The sequence below is a fragment of the Scomber japonicus genome, chromosome 17, assembly GCF_027409825.1.
Source record: "Scomber japonicus isolate fScoJap1 chromosome 17, fScoJap1.pri, whole genome shotgun sequence".
NCBI classification, from domain to species: domain Eukaryota; kingdom Metazoa; phylum Chordata; class Actinopteri; order Scombriformes; family Scombridae; genus Scomber; species Scomber japonicus.
In genome coordinates, this window is record NC_070594.1 from 15,667,087 (window position 1) to 15,682,292 (window position 15,206).

A 15,206-nucleotide genomic window follows, 5' to 3' on the forward strand; every position below is an offset into this window, starting at 1 on the left:
CAGTTACACGGGTTCTCTTTTTTTCCCCCTCTCCCCCTCAATGATACTTACAACACCCTTAGTGTTTGGCTGACTCACTCCAGATTTAGTTTTATCCCTTAGCCCACTGCCTGTAAGGGTGTCACTGTTTCTCAATTTCCGTCATTGGTTTGTCATTCTCTATAGGGTCATTGTCCACTTTTGTTTTTTTCTTTATTAATTCATTAATCACATAATGTCTCTGTGTAACTCTCACTTACTGAGCAATAATTGAATTTCTCCTCTATGTTCACTCTCTGCAATGCTGTTACCCATTTTATTCAGTTGCAATAGAGATGGAAATGGATTGCCATAAAATTTGGTACAGATGTGCACAATTCCCAGAGGATGAATCCTAATGACTTTGTTCATCCCCTGATTTTCCTCTAGACATGAAGTTGACATTTTTGCTTTGTAGTTAAATTTCTCTTCAACTATTGGATGGATTTTCATGAAATCTGGTGCAGACATGTCCATGTTCCCCTCAGGATGAACTGTAATAACGCTGGTTAAAACCCTAAACTTTTTACTCTAGCTCTGCCATCCAGTCAACATTTTAATTTGTCTAGTGCTTTGCTTTATGACCAAAGCATGTTCGCATTGTCAATGCGATTATGGTAGCATGCTGACATTAACATTTAGCTTAAATCACCTCTGTGCCTGGCAGATGCATAGCTGTATGACTCTCCATCCTTGGCAAGTAAAGGAGCAACGCAAAGCAGCAGAGTCCAAATATAACTTTGAGTTTTGGCAGTTAAAATGGAATGAAAGCAAGTCAGCTATTTCTTACAAAGAGGACTACACTATATGATATCTTCAAACCTGTCCCCTCTGTCTTGTGTATCCTGGCCTTGTTTAGGTTTTTCATCCCCAGTCTCAGAATGTTCTCCATCTCCTTTTTTATATAAAGCTGTTTACTACCTTTTCTGACATTCTGGTTAAAATACATTTTACAGAGGGATTCCACCTACCCCCACCCACATTGTCAGCCCGATTTTTCCTGCAGACACTGGCACAGCCCGACAGAAACACAGAAATGCGCACACACACATTCACTGACACACATATATACACAGAGACAACCCAGTAATTAGGGCTACTGTAATTGTGACTTAGCATTGTAAACTGGTGGAGCAGTGTTGCCAGGGGAAGGTTTGTTGACTGTAAGATTATGACAGGGAACCTAAATGGTATGTGTTTATCTACATTCTGCAGTGGTGAGAGCTGCCGTCTAAAATATCCACCAGGTTCTTGGTAATGGAGTTGGCTGGAGCTGTAAAGTTCAGTGGCCACCATCATCATCACTGTAACTGGCATCTTCTCTGATGTATTCTTGCCTCAGTAGGATGATGTTGAAACTAAATGTTAAATTATGTCATGCACATAAGTTACTTCAATTGTGTAATGTTTGTTTTTGGTTTTACGTAAGGAAAAGTTGTATGCCATAAGTGTGGAATGAAATACAACTAAACTTAACTTACCAATGAGACATCATGACAGCATGTGTGCATTAATCAGGTTGTGGTACCATACATCTGTTTACACAATCACATTATGGGGACATCTTCTCTATTTGGGCATAAAAGAGGACCACATTAAAAATAAACATTTCAATTTAAGGTTAAGATGTTTGATTATTTTTTCATGATTTAAGGGTTTTGCATGTAGTGGTTATGGTTAAGTTTAAAGCAAGTCTCCAGGAAATGAATGTAAATCAATGCAGTGTCCTCCTAAGTGACAAAAACATGTTGGTGTGTGAGTGTGTGTGCATGAGGGTGAGACAGGTGGAAGTAATGACAAAGTCAAATATTTGACACTGGGTAATTGCAAAGGTAGCCTTGTGACTTTATGTGGTCATATTTTCCACGGGTGTTGAAAACAAAGATTTTGTTCTATTCGACTACATGGTGTAAAACTCAACACATGTGCATACATACACGTGCATGTGCGTGCGTATATTTGTGTGTATATGTGTGCATACAAAGCAAGCACACCATAACAACAGGAAGCCCAGCATCAGATAAAAAAGAAATCTACCATATTTTCTCTCTTTCCCTCAGCCCACAGTTTTTAAATTCCCATACTCAAACACAATAAATCTTCCTACAACAATATTTCCATTCATAGCACCGCAAATCACATTCATCAAAGTCGTACATTTCCAGGCTATTATTCCTTTTTATGGCATTCTCAAACTCAAATTCCCATGTCTGAAATTTCCATATCATTCACATGAGTGGCAGATCAGCAGATTTTCTTTTTTCACAGTGCTCTGAAGTAAACAATGGCTGCTTTTCAGAACTTCAAGGTGCTAGAGGGGCTGAGAAGGAGTTGTTTGGTGGCATAAAATATCAAGGTGAGAGATTAGGGCTTATCAGAGATTTCCTTTGAGGATTTTTTTTTCCTACAGCTACTGTTGGACAACCAGTGGGAGTGGAAGAGGTATCCATGTATTGCAGCATGATCAGGTGGTCAACAGCAGGTGATTTCCGGACTCTAAGGATGATCTGCACATGTTGTCCACTTGTTTTCTCAATCTCTGCCTCTCATTCCTGTCCTCTGTCTGCTCTTTACCTGAGTGGGTTTGAGTTTTTAACCTCATGTATTCTCTGGCTAGCAAAGCCAAATTATAGGGGAGTGTTGACCTTCCGGGAAACAGTACCATTTTGATCACCACAGTATTTGCAGTATGGCAGAGGACAAAATATTCCCAAACAGTGTCATTGTTGTCAACTTGAATGGAAAGGGCTGTGTTAACAGCGTGCTTAATGAGCACATGGCATCGGAGAGAAGGTCAGCTGAAACTGACATGGCTCCAAATGCCAGTCATACATGAAGGTTTGCGTCATTCAGTCAGCGGACGTGTAGCTCAGTGAGTTCTGGGGGAAACTACCTGAGTTATTTGGGATCAGGTCCCCCACTGTCAGTTAATACCCTACCACCCTCCAGTGGTCATGGGGCAAATTTAAAATGACCTTGGAGGTCATGTAAATGTGCCCATTTGAATACTAAAAATATTTTGAATAATATAAAAAGGGTTTATTTTATATGAGTAACCTCCTTTTGAAACTTTCAGGTTCACGTGTTCCTCATATGGCCTGTCCTGATTTTGCTTTGAGGTTGCAGGCTAGAAAAGAAAATAATTGAACAATGTACCAGGGTACAACCGCCTTGATAACGTGTCACAGTCTTGCAAATTATTCATCAGTGTGCTTCAACTTCTCCAGGCAAGCAGCAGTCAATGAGCAAGAACGCAGGGCAACAAGATAAAGCACATCTGATTGTGTACCTGTTTTTAACACTGCAGTACCAAGAGTCATTTACAGTGCAGTACGTGTCAACATTCACACACAACTATGACTTGACCCAAAATCTCTCCTGACACTGTGACACGGAGCAGGGGACTTTTTACGTCACAGATTTGACAAGTAGCCCTTTTCTTCACCACACACAAAGCCTCAACTGTGCTCATAATGGACTGAAAGAACAGCTGCTCACATGTCAGCTCCAAGACTGTGAAGAACGCTGCTGGCTGAAAAAGGCCTAGTGTTGCAGGTGGCAGGGCCTGGTGTGGGTGTGGGATTTCTGGCACAGGTGGGCTCCTTGGCGTGCAGGTGCATGTCAGTATAGCAGCCAGTAGTGCCAGAAGGACTCTGGTCAGGCTATGCCAGTTCAGCAGGTGCTTCTGCACCCTGAACTCTGCGTCTCACCAACACTGCAAGTAAGTGATTGTGATTGTGAGATTATGAATCTTAGGCTGTAGCATATTCTCCTTTATGCTTCTGTGCCTATGCTAGTTAGGATATTAATTTGCTAGAAAAAAAAAACATCTCTCTTTATATACCTTCGGGTGTCTTCATATGAATACCGATATTTACACAAGAAGACCACACACTTACACACAACACATACACACTCAGACCACTTAGACTAAACTGTACCCAGTCCCCAGAGTTAATGTTTAGACGCACTATGCCTGCTGAGATATACGCAGCAGGCGGTGGGGGTGCTGGGCTGAAGGTCAGCCCCACATTTTCTGTTTGATCTTTTCCAGCCAACAGCGAGCCAAATGACATGGATTTAAGGAGGGAGGGGGAAGAGGGGGGCGGTTGGGGAGGGGCTGGCAGGAGGTGAGCAGGCAGCACAGTCACAAGGTAGGACTGACCTACGTGACACAAAGTCAGCGTCTTTATATAAAGAGACATAGTCACCTCAGCAGAAGTCAGTCAATGAAAGATAGAGAGGTGAAAAGATAATTACTGAGAAAGCAAGTGTGTGTTTGTGTGTGTGTCTGTGTGTGTGTAAGTGTGCCAGTGTGCTAGAGGGAGGCAGATTGGCAGACATGCAGTAAAATGCAGGTTGGGATGTCTCCAAGAGACAGGATATTAAGGATATTTGTTTAATAGTCCTCTGTGTGTGGTTGTGTGTGTTGCCAAGAACTGTTGCCAAGCAAAGTAATAAAGACATTAATTCTCGAAATTAAACACAAGGTGTCAATCGATGGACAATCACACTTCACTGACATCATTCCAATTTAGAAGTCAGAAAACCAGTTCTAGCCAGGTTAGCCATCGATTGCAATACCAGTCGATAAAAACACATTTCGCTATTTTGTGCATACAAACACCATAGTAACATGTCCACAGATGGAAGTTGGACAGTGATGTGTGTATGACTGACTTAATGAGACACAATAAGACAAAACTGCTAATAAACAGGATCTTACTACAACTTTCACAATGTTGATACACAGGGCTACCATCTTGGATTTTGAGGTCAGGGCTGGTGAGGTTTGTCCGACCTTCCGAGTCAGAAAGCTGAGTTCAGGGGGCATTCTATGTGAAATTTCCAACTGGGAACTCTTCTACTTCTGAGTACAATTGGAACGCACCATAATCTTTACTATGGTCACCATCTTAGTTTAGTATGTTTGCATGCAAATATTTATTTGAATTTGTTTTTTTGGCCTGAATGAAAAGTCAGGTGACCACCAAAGTCAATAGAATTCATCTTCCAGGGACCCTGAATATCTGTTTCAATTTCATGTAAACCATAACTAGAGCCGTGCTGCTAGTGTGGCTAAAAATCTTGTGAAACAGTCATTGCAATGTAGTAGGATTTGTGTTGTATCATCTTACACTGCTGAAAGGAGAAGAAATCAAGTTGTGGTGATTTCATCGGTGTAAATGATTTGACCTTTATTCAGGACACCTTTACAGACAGAATTAGTGATAGAGTATGAACAAGTGACAGATTGACTGAAAGACAGCTGAAAGAGGTGTTGGTGACAGATTGGCAAGTGGAGAGAGAAGAGGTAGCAATCACTATCAGAAGGAGTCAGCGGAATTAAGAAAAGAAAGTTCAAATGCTTATTGACATGAACAAAAATAGCACACAATATCATGCACATGGATATTCCCGGAGCAGACTAAAGGTTACAAGAGGCATTGTTGACCGATCACTTCTCTATTTTTATTGGCTGTTACCCCCGCACATGACTTTTTTCAAACTAATCTTGTCAGTCAACTTTCTACAGCATCATGCTGTGTTTCATTGTGGGGCCTTACCCAAAAATAGACACATTATCAGGCTTAAAATGGCATCATGTTACCCAACAAATTGTTGCTGTGTGAATGCACATCACATATCTGCTGGTAAGCTGACAAGACTCTAATGGTGTGACCCTCGCCACATGCATGCACGCACATACACACACACACGTGGTCACCCGTAAAAACTCTTTCCAAAGAACTCCACCTGCTCTTTCCAGTCCTTTCCAACCATTCTCCTTGAAGCTGGTTTTGGCCAAATCCTGCTGCTGTGTTGGCTGTGCTCAGCTCTAGCCAGTGAAAGGGAAGATGGGGTTTTGTTTTGGTGCCCAGAAAAGCTTCAGGATCTGATGCGGAAACCTCAGACAGGGAATACAGTGGAACAGAAGAATTCAGTGTGGGACTGACCACACACACACTGTCTCGCTGTCACACAGATGTACAGTCTATGTGTGTATGTGTGGAAGATAAATATGGTGTACCCTGTGAGATCCAGGATATAAGGGATTTGTCTGTACAGGACAGGACAGGACGAGAAATGCACAAGAGAAAGAAAATGAGCCCAGGTTCACAATGTATGAACATGTGTGCAACATCAAGCGGGGGAAATACAGAGTTAAAGGGAAAGAATGAGATCATGACTGTGTGTGTGTGTGTGTGTCTGTGTGTGTGTGTGTGTGTGTGTGTGTGTGTGTGTGGTCGATGTGTCTGTCTGAGTGTGTATGAGTGTGTATGAGAGAGAGAAAGAGAGAGCAGTATTGGCTGCAGTGTCTGACTTTGACCCACACAGGCTGCCAGTAAGCAGGCAGCTGACAGCCTGGCCCAGTGCCATGCGAACCCAACGCCTCGGCAACGTGCAGCTCGCCTCGTACACAGCAGCGTCGTGGAAACAGTAACCAGGCGCGTCTGTTTGACTGAGTCAACAGCAGCCACTGGTGGACAAATCCAGACATTCATTCATTCATAAAACTTACAGAGCAGCAGAATCTGACCACACATGACGGATACAGATATTAAATCCTGGAAGTATAAACTGCTAAATCATGAAAATATTTTGCATTGACATCATGTGAGGCTTCATCATTGATGAGACAGATGAGTCATTAACTGTGTCCCTTCACAGTTGCAGACATAACACATTTTTGCTTTCATGTGCACAAGGTCCCCAACTCCCCAGCTATATACATCTCTTTCATACATACACACAAGCATTCATGCGTTCTCGCTCCAGCTGAAACAACAATGTCTCCATGTAGCCAGCATGACATCTTTGGCTGTAACAGCTTATAGGACATAACAGGTCAGAATAACCTTCACCAGGTGTCCAGAGTCCAAACCCTAATCAATTTAATGCCTCAGTACTTTTGGATTAAAGGAGAGAGTAAATGAGTCTGCAGAAAGCACACTGTCACAAAATGCAACAGTAGTGAAGAGTGTGTAATGTAAACCATGAGTTCAAGTTCAAGACCTTTATTTGTCCCTGAGGGCCAATTGGTTCTGCTACAGTAGCAATAAAAAACAACACTGGGCGAGACGCACAAGATAAAAACCACACCTAATAAAAAACACATATAAATACATGAGCAGCGAGACAGCGGGAGGAGAAGGTGTCTAAGGCTTGAGCAAGTAAATGTAGGAGGGAAAAGACATCAAGAGAAGCAAGCATGAGGCAACAACAGAGAAGTAATAGCTTGCAGACTTTCCATGTTTGCTTAAAGGCACACTCCAGACATTTAAAATGCAAGAGGTTAAATTACCTTGTTAAAAACTCCTTCTCCTTTGTTGAAAACCCATAATCTATGAGTGCATATTCTCATACTATCCATTTTCAAAATTCTAACTACACAAGATGTCTCTTACTTCTTCAATGAAAAGTCAATTCTCAGCATTTGAATAGGCTTTAAGTTTCCATCTCACATTTGTTTATGTTTCATACAGAATCACGATTGGCTCTTAACTAGTGATGTCACAAATTATGTTCATATACCCACCCCTGAAACTCAAATTTTTATCACTGAGTACAGAGAAACTTCCCTCCTCCTCCAGTGTGTCAAACTGTGCACATACGTCATTCTTCACAGTAAAGCTTAAACCTATTGAAGTAAAGTACACATTTTTGAGAGGCAGGGCACTCTAAAATAAAACCTGCATGTCCAGTCTGAACCATTGGGGGAAATCTCCCCAGGACAGGAAATGATAAATCAGTGCTTAATTCAACTATTAACATTTCAGCAGTGTTGCAAGTGAAACGAGCAGGATGGTCCAGGCTTTCTGTCTCACCTGCACTTTACTCAAAATGGAGCAACTAGATAAAGCAAAATAGTGTTGCATGCCCAAACAAGTAGTGCAATTATCCATTTTGCCCTTCTTATAAAAAATATTATAATATATGTATCTTAAAACAGCAAAAGGTAAAAACCAAACTGTTGTGACTACACTTTAACCAGAGCTAAATTTACACAATTCATACTGTTTTCAGTGACTGAAAAATCAACTATGATGCTCCAGCATGTTCATTTATTACGTCATATAAATAAGGCAGTACCTTAATCTTATAAAAATTAAAACTAAAAAGATTGTCCTGCTAAAAGCTAACTAGCCTAGCTTAGCTTGTTTGTAGATACTGCAAATTAAAAATATGCTTTGCTTCAGATTCTAACATATAGTGCAGCAACTAAATGGATTTTTATTATCATTATTCCTATTTTATGTATAACCTTTATAATTAGCCAGAAAAGACATGCAAGTCAGGTCTTTATAATATGCAGTCAGAAGTTTGGACACATCCTCCTATTCACTTGAAAGGGAAAGTGTGTCCAAACTTTTGCCTGATCTAACTGCCTTTGCCAAACAGTCTCCTGTTATTTAAGGTTATATAACAGTATGTAATCAAAGGTTTGAGGTGTCGAAACAGGATGAAAACAATACAGTAAATACAGATGGGTGAGATAACATTGAACACTTTATCTGCAATGTAGCAGACTTTAGGATAGTGATGTTATGAGTCAGCAATCAGCCATGAAAATTGGCAGCACCAGAGGAATGATTTCACCAGGATGAGCTGCAGAGCACAGTGCCAGTATGTGTGTGTCTGTGCATGTAGCTAAATGAACAGATTTCAAGATTCAAATGTAGGCCTGACCATTATTTAATGTTGTTAAATACAAAACTGCAACTATTGTGGCATGCTCAGCCAGAAATGAAAATGTTAGACACTGTGGCAGACACCAGAGATTGAGGCACAGCTCAATTACTTGTCTTTTTCTGTGGCAGCTCCTTAGAGGTTTTGAGTGCACTTGGCCTCCTTTGAGACCATGCATATATACTGACCTATATGCAAAGTCCTGTCTGCATCCTGAGGGCAGCCACAAGAGGCTGAACCCCCCACCCACTTCATCTGGCTTAAATTTTAGAGGTGCAAGGCAGAGAGTGTGACTAGCAGCGTGACCACGGCACATGTGTTGGGTGAATGAAGGGGGGTCAACAGAATTGAATCAGTAGTGCTGGTGTTGGTGGTGGGGGGGGGGGGGGGGTACAAAGATGAGAGTGGCAACTGCGCCTCTGCAGCTGTGGGCCTACGTGAGCATCGACAGGAACGCTGTCTCTCCTTGTCTCACCCCCCTCCCTTACTCGTTCCCTTGCTCTCTCTCATCTCTCACACCCCCCCCCCCTCCTTTACTCATTTGCACCTTCTAATAGACTTTTGACAGCCCCCTCTTTTTCCTCCTTTGCCCAAATCCTTGTTGCACTGTTCTCTCTTTCTCTTTATCATAACTCCCTCGCTTCTCTCCCACGTCATGTTCCCAAACAGCGGGGACCTTGACAGTGAGAGATGTGTCGTGTTCAGCCAGCCAATGGATATCTGAGCTGACTGAAAGGGAAAGAAAGGAAGGCAAAGATCCTCTTTCCCACACATGCACACACAGACACAGCAGATCTGGCCTGAAATGACCTAGAAGGGGTGTGTGTGTGTATGTCTGTGTCACTCACTGCAAGTTTACTCATGTCATACGTACGCACATGTAGTAGCATGCATGCCAGTGCACACACTCATGTGACCACTCCTGTATCTTGAGACTGTGTGCAGACGAAGGGCTTTGAGGCCAAGGTCAGAGGTGATACTATACACAACATTCAGAAGAATGAGACTAGAAGGTGGAGGAGTTGAGGCAGGAATAAAGATGAGGCAGAATGAATACAATAGATTAGTTAACCACGGAATGGGAAAGGAATGAAGGACAAAGTTTACATTGTATAAAAGGAGTTTATATAATGTTGTACAAGTGTAATAACTGAAAGAGGGTACCGGACAAGACTAAATCATAACAAAGAGATAAAGAGCCAAGTCGAATAAACTGACTGTCCTTGTGCTGGTCAGCAGGTGCATTTTTTGGCAGTGGATATGACTGGCCCATGTCGTCACGTCGGTACAGCCTGAAGAGCATGACTGACCTCTACTGGCTGAACATGGATGTGTGCCTGTGTGTCTGTTGGCTAATTTATTCTGTTTACCTATCCCTGTGTTTATTTTCTGTAGTCTGTGAAAACAAATCTGTGAGTCAGGTTCCTATTCATGTTGTGTACAGTATCTTAATTGGAAAATTACAGTATTAAATAGTTTAAATAGCATCACGTTAGCAACAATCTATGGCTGAATGAATGTAAATTAGAATTGTCTCCATTGATCTACAATAAATTAACTCATAATCAAAAGCCTAGTTGTTGTTTTTTTAAATATGCAGTGCAAATAAGTTTGTTTATTCATAATACATGTGTCCTGTTAAAACAGCAGCATAAATTGAGACATACTTCAACAAGAAATAAGGAAGTGAAAGCTAAAAGGGACCAAATGCCTCTCACCATTTCAAGAAGAGCTGAACCTAAATGGTTCAGGAAGTTGAACAGAAACCATGTTCTAAATGTGTCACACCATCATGAAGCAAAAGATGAAATCCTTTCTTTTATTACTGCACAATTATTGATTCAAGGCTGTTAAATGATGTGAAGTTGAAATAATAACACATTACTTATTACACGTGCCATCTACTTACTTACTTATGAAATCTCTTGCCACACACACAATGTTCTGCTGCTCAAGCTGCAGTGCATTCACATTTGTGTTAACTGCATGGGCCTCAGCTATCCCTAAAGTCGACTGAACAGGATCCTTTAATGTGATTGAGCCTGAGCTGCTTTTGAGTTAAGGTCAATCAAATAAAACTTGTACGTGTCCATAGATAGTGTGTGTACATTGATTTTAAAAAGAAGTCTCAATGGAAAAAAAGAAATTTCATGGAAGTATTTTTAGTCTGATAAGCAAATTCTAGAGCAAGATGGTCCATGTATATCTAAAGAATTTCAAATAAACCAAAAAAAAATAGTCATTACATGAAAGTTAGAAATGCATCGTTTAATTTATTTAAGAAATAACCAATAATTCACAAAATTGTCATAACAATCTAAAAGAACTGTCAAATAGATCAAAAACCCAAATGTAAACCTTATTCATTCAAACATGGCAGTAACCATCCTTTTTCATTTGTACATTTTTCAAGAACAGATTATCCTGCTTCCTTATCAGAGGGAATGCAAGTTTGAATAATAAAGTTTTCAACTTTGGCAATCATAAAACCATTCAGCAGGTCAGTACAAAACCACTTTACATGGGCACAAATCATCACTTTTCTCACTCTGATATTTAAAGTTATTAAAAGTTTCGGAGCCATTCGATTGATCACCATTAATTTTACAGAATCTGAGAGATGCAAACGTCTGTCCCTGAGCTCACATTGATTTGTTTCTTGCAATGGATACTGCCATTCACTTAATAGAACCATATTTAGCGCCACCCCTTGGCAGTAAGTCCTTTGAACACCTGACAATGTATGTGTGAGGTCAGTTAACACTTCATCAAGGCTCTTGGTTAGCACTGCTAAATCGTGGTTATTAGATGATAAAGTTCAATCATGGAGCCCATCAAAGGAAGACGGGAGGGATGGCGTTTTCATGGTCATCGTAGACAGATCCCTGGAGTCTGCCACCTTTATAGAACTGGCGGACGCTCAGTTTGGCGGGTGCAGAGACATACCACATGACCACCCCTGTAGGGTTCACTGACACCACAAAGTCAGTGGAGTCTTTCAGCATCATGGGCTTCTCTGTGAAGATGTCAAAGATCTGAGGGACAAGAAAAGAGAAAATAAGTGAGGGATTCTCCTGCTATGTTGGTATTTGTTGCAATTAATACAAATAATTTACCTTGTAGCTGCCGGTGGTGTAGTTTAGTTTTTTGAGGGAAGTTTGGTAGCGGTAGGGCATGTCAGTGCGACGACTGAAGAAAACTAAGGCACTGGCATTGCTTGACAGGGGACGCAAAAACACCTCAATGCCGCTCTTCTCCTGGCAGGAAGAAAAGGACCAAAAAAATTTAGATAAAGCCACAGAAGAAATGTGAACAGGAGGATAGAAAGATAGAAACAATCTGTGAGATCAGTGCAAAAGTGTGTCACCTTTATGATACGTCTTCCCTGAATACCCATGGGGTCCTGGTTGATGCTGATGGCCATCTTGTTTTGGAGGATACTGCGGGCCCCGCTGCTGATGGTGCGCAGGTCATTGGACATGAAAAGAGGAGCAGCCATAATCGCCCACAGAGCCATCTGAGAACGAGACTGGTCCATGCTGAGGCCAAAGTCACCAATAACCAGCTGTGTGGGTCAAAAATCACATCAAAGTATAAAGATTAAGACAAAAAAAGAAAGAAAAGAAGGTACATGGATATTATCTGTATTTTGGCTATCAAAACAGGTTGCTGTAATACTTGAGGGTCCTCACAAGGAACTCAGCCTTCAGTAAATGTCAGGTTACCATGTTATCAAGGCCATATACTTGAAAATACTTGAGAGGTTCCTATGGCGACATTAAGGCCTTCTTCAGTAACTTGTAACACTAGTACTTCCTGACCTTACTGATTGACCATATAGTTAATATTGAAAAATTCTGTCCATTATTATATCTGTTAAACAGACCATATCTGGGTCATTCCATTTTCCAGGTCCAGCTGCAGGCGCCAGGACATCCTGGTTTTCAAAGAACCAATCGGCAATGTTCAGTATGCTGTCCCAAGAGTCCTGGATGTCACCATAGTTACGCCACAGGTTGCAGATCTCCCCCAACTGAGTGTAATTGACCTGGAAACATAAAGCATATTTCACATGATGAAAAAATTTAAAATGACATGCAATTTGTAAAAACAGTGAGGCCTAAAGCTTGAGGTGGATTATAAAAATGTAAGATTGTGTGATTATACCTTAGGTGGCAGGCCGCCCTGGTAGGCGGGCCAGCTGCAGGAGTAGCCAATGGGACGGCCCGTAGCATTTAAAGCCTTAGACATTTGAGGGTATCCTGTGCAAGAGGAGGAAGAAGAAGCAAACAAGATCAAATCAGCAGCTTTTCCATAACCACAATGTAAAAGTCATCTCTCTGATCCTTACCTTGCTCTTGCTCTGTGGCGTTAGAATAACAGCCATCAAATTTCAACATATCCACCTCCCAGTCAGCAAAGGTCTGAGCATCTATCTCAATCTTGTCAAGTGTGGTGCCAGGGTAGCCCCCACAGGTATGTGTTCCCATGTCTCCATAGATGCCCAGCTTGAGACCCCTGTCATGCATGTAGCGTGCTAGCTTTCGGATTCCTCCTGGGAATCTGAGGAGGAGGGAGTAAAGGGCAATTATAATGTTATACCACACATTTCATGAAATATACTCATTAGGGACAGGGTTTTAAGTTCAACAAAAAGGTAAGCAATTTCAAATCATTACCTGTGAAGCACAATGTTTGTTTTTGTGTCAAATATAATATGCAGTGGAGAGATCAGTCTAAATGGATCCAGTGAAATGGTTTCTTTCTGTATAAAGTTGGATGTTATGGAGATTAGCATCCAACTTAATAAAAGAAAGTGAAGCTCGAAGTCAAAAAAGTCTTCAGCTCATTTACGTCTGATAATACAGAAGTGTTGAATAATAAAAATAAAAAAATCCGGTTTTCCAGAGTAATTTATTTTTATGCTTGGTTTTTCTGATTTTCTGAGTAATTTCTTCCTGTTCTGTTTTTCGGGCTAAGTTTAGAGGGCATTCAAAACATTGGACAAATTCACTCTTTATTGAGAGCTCGATGTAATGGAAGCAAACATGACCTGCTTGTTTAGTTTAATCAAGTTTTACTTTGATCTGGGTTTAAGACACTGGGAGATTGTCCTGTCTTTAAGTCATATAGATGGTATTACTGTAATTATATATCTTTCTCCCTCTTTGCCTTTTCTCTCTCTAATTGCATATATTGGTCAAAAGACAAAGTCCCACCAAAAAACTCAGAAACTGGGCATATACATGTATGCGGAGCAGGAGTCACCATAGATGGGAGTCACTTGCAGGTTGGCTGTTCTCGCGAAGTATCTCGATAATTCAGAGAAAAAAAATTACTACAAAAAACAGAAAAATAATTACCCCGAAAAACAAGAAAAATTACTCAAAAAAAAAAAAAACAGGGGAAAAAATAGCCAGAAAAACAGGAAAAAAGATAAGTCAGAAGAACCGGAGAGAAAAAATTACTCAGAAAAACAGAAATAATTACCTTGAAAAACAGACCAAAAAATAAATTACTAGGAAAAACGTTTTTTTGTTTTGTTTTGTTTTTTATTCAAGTGAATGAAATATGCTTCCGTATGATAATAATCACAGTGTGAATTTTTTATTGTTTGTGATAATAGTTGTACATCCTTCTTTTCAATTCCACTTTCCATGTAAGTCAAATGTCACTGTCTTTATTGTACTGATGCTGCAGTTTTAAAGCACACTTTTGTTTATTGGTAGTCATATGATTGCGTGACCGTCACATTGTCACACTGTCACACTGTCAGTAACACTTTTATTGACTTACAGATAAGTGTTTGCACTAAAGAATAGTAACTGTGTGTGTATGGGTGGGTGTCGGTATACCTCTTAGGATCAGGTTGGAGCCTCCCCTGCTTGTCTCTATCCATGGAGGCCCAGCAGTCATCTATGTTAATATAAACGTAGCCGAGCTCCCGCCAGCCATCCTCTGAGAGCCTGTCTGCCATGTCGATAAACAGATTTTCACTGCAGGAAAGAGACACAACCCAATGAGAGGCAAATATTTAAAAAGGGATAAGAGCACTGTGACTGGCTTTGGTATGTGAAGATATTTGCTGAGTGTGATGTTTGGTCTAAGATTGCGAAGATCTTTTGTTTCCAGAGCTTCGCACTCACCTAAACTAAAAGAGGGTACTTATAGTTATATATAGTAATATAATAGTAATATTACTGACAATCTTGGAGGACACATACATTAGATACTGTATATTCTTTAAGTTGTGTGCAAAACTCATGTTTGTTGAACTTGCCTGATGCAGTTCTTTGGGTCATGTTCACAGTCAATGTCACAGCGGTACCGTTCCCATGCCAACCAACCCATGGGAGGGGTCCTCATCAGCCCGTTGTCAAGGGCAAAGGTGGTTGCAGAGAGCACCAATGCAAAAACAAGCACCGTCAGATGCATTCCTGCCGAACAGATAATAACAAAAAAACTAAGACAATGAAGCAGAATTGTGAATGATATCA

General features: G+C 40.8%; 1 protein-coding gene across 1 annotated transcript; it reads right to left on the reverse strand.

The window, feature by feature from the left end:
* Nucleotides 1–10,815: 10,815 nt before the first annotated feature.
* LOC128376941 (alpha-N-acetylgalactosaminidase-like) lies at nucleotides 10,816–15,144 on the reverse strand. Its single transcript, XM_053336799.1, has 8 exons — nucleotides 14,990–15,144; nucleotides 14,565–14,705; nucleotides 13,061–13,272; nucleotides 12,877–12,971; nucleotides 12,596–12,757; nucleotides 12,077–12,274; nucleotides 11,826–11,966; nucleotides 10,816–11,744 (listed from the first exon to the last, which is right to left on the reverse strand). The coding sequence occupies exons 1-8, from the start codon at nucleotides 15,142–15,144 to the stop codon at nucleotides 11,544–11,546; spliced, it is 1,305 nt and encodes a 434-aa protein (XP_053192774.1). The 3' UTR covers nucleotides 10,816–11,543.
* Between the last annotated feature and the right edge of the window lie 62 nt (nucleotides 15,145–15,206).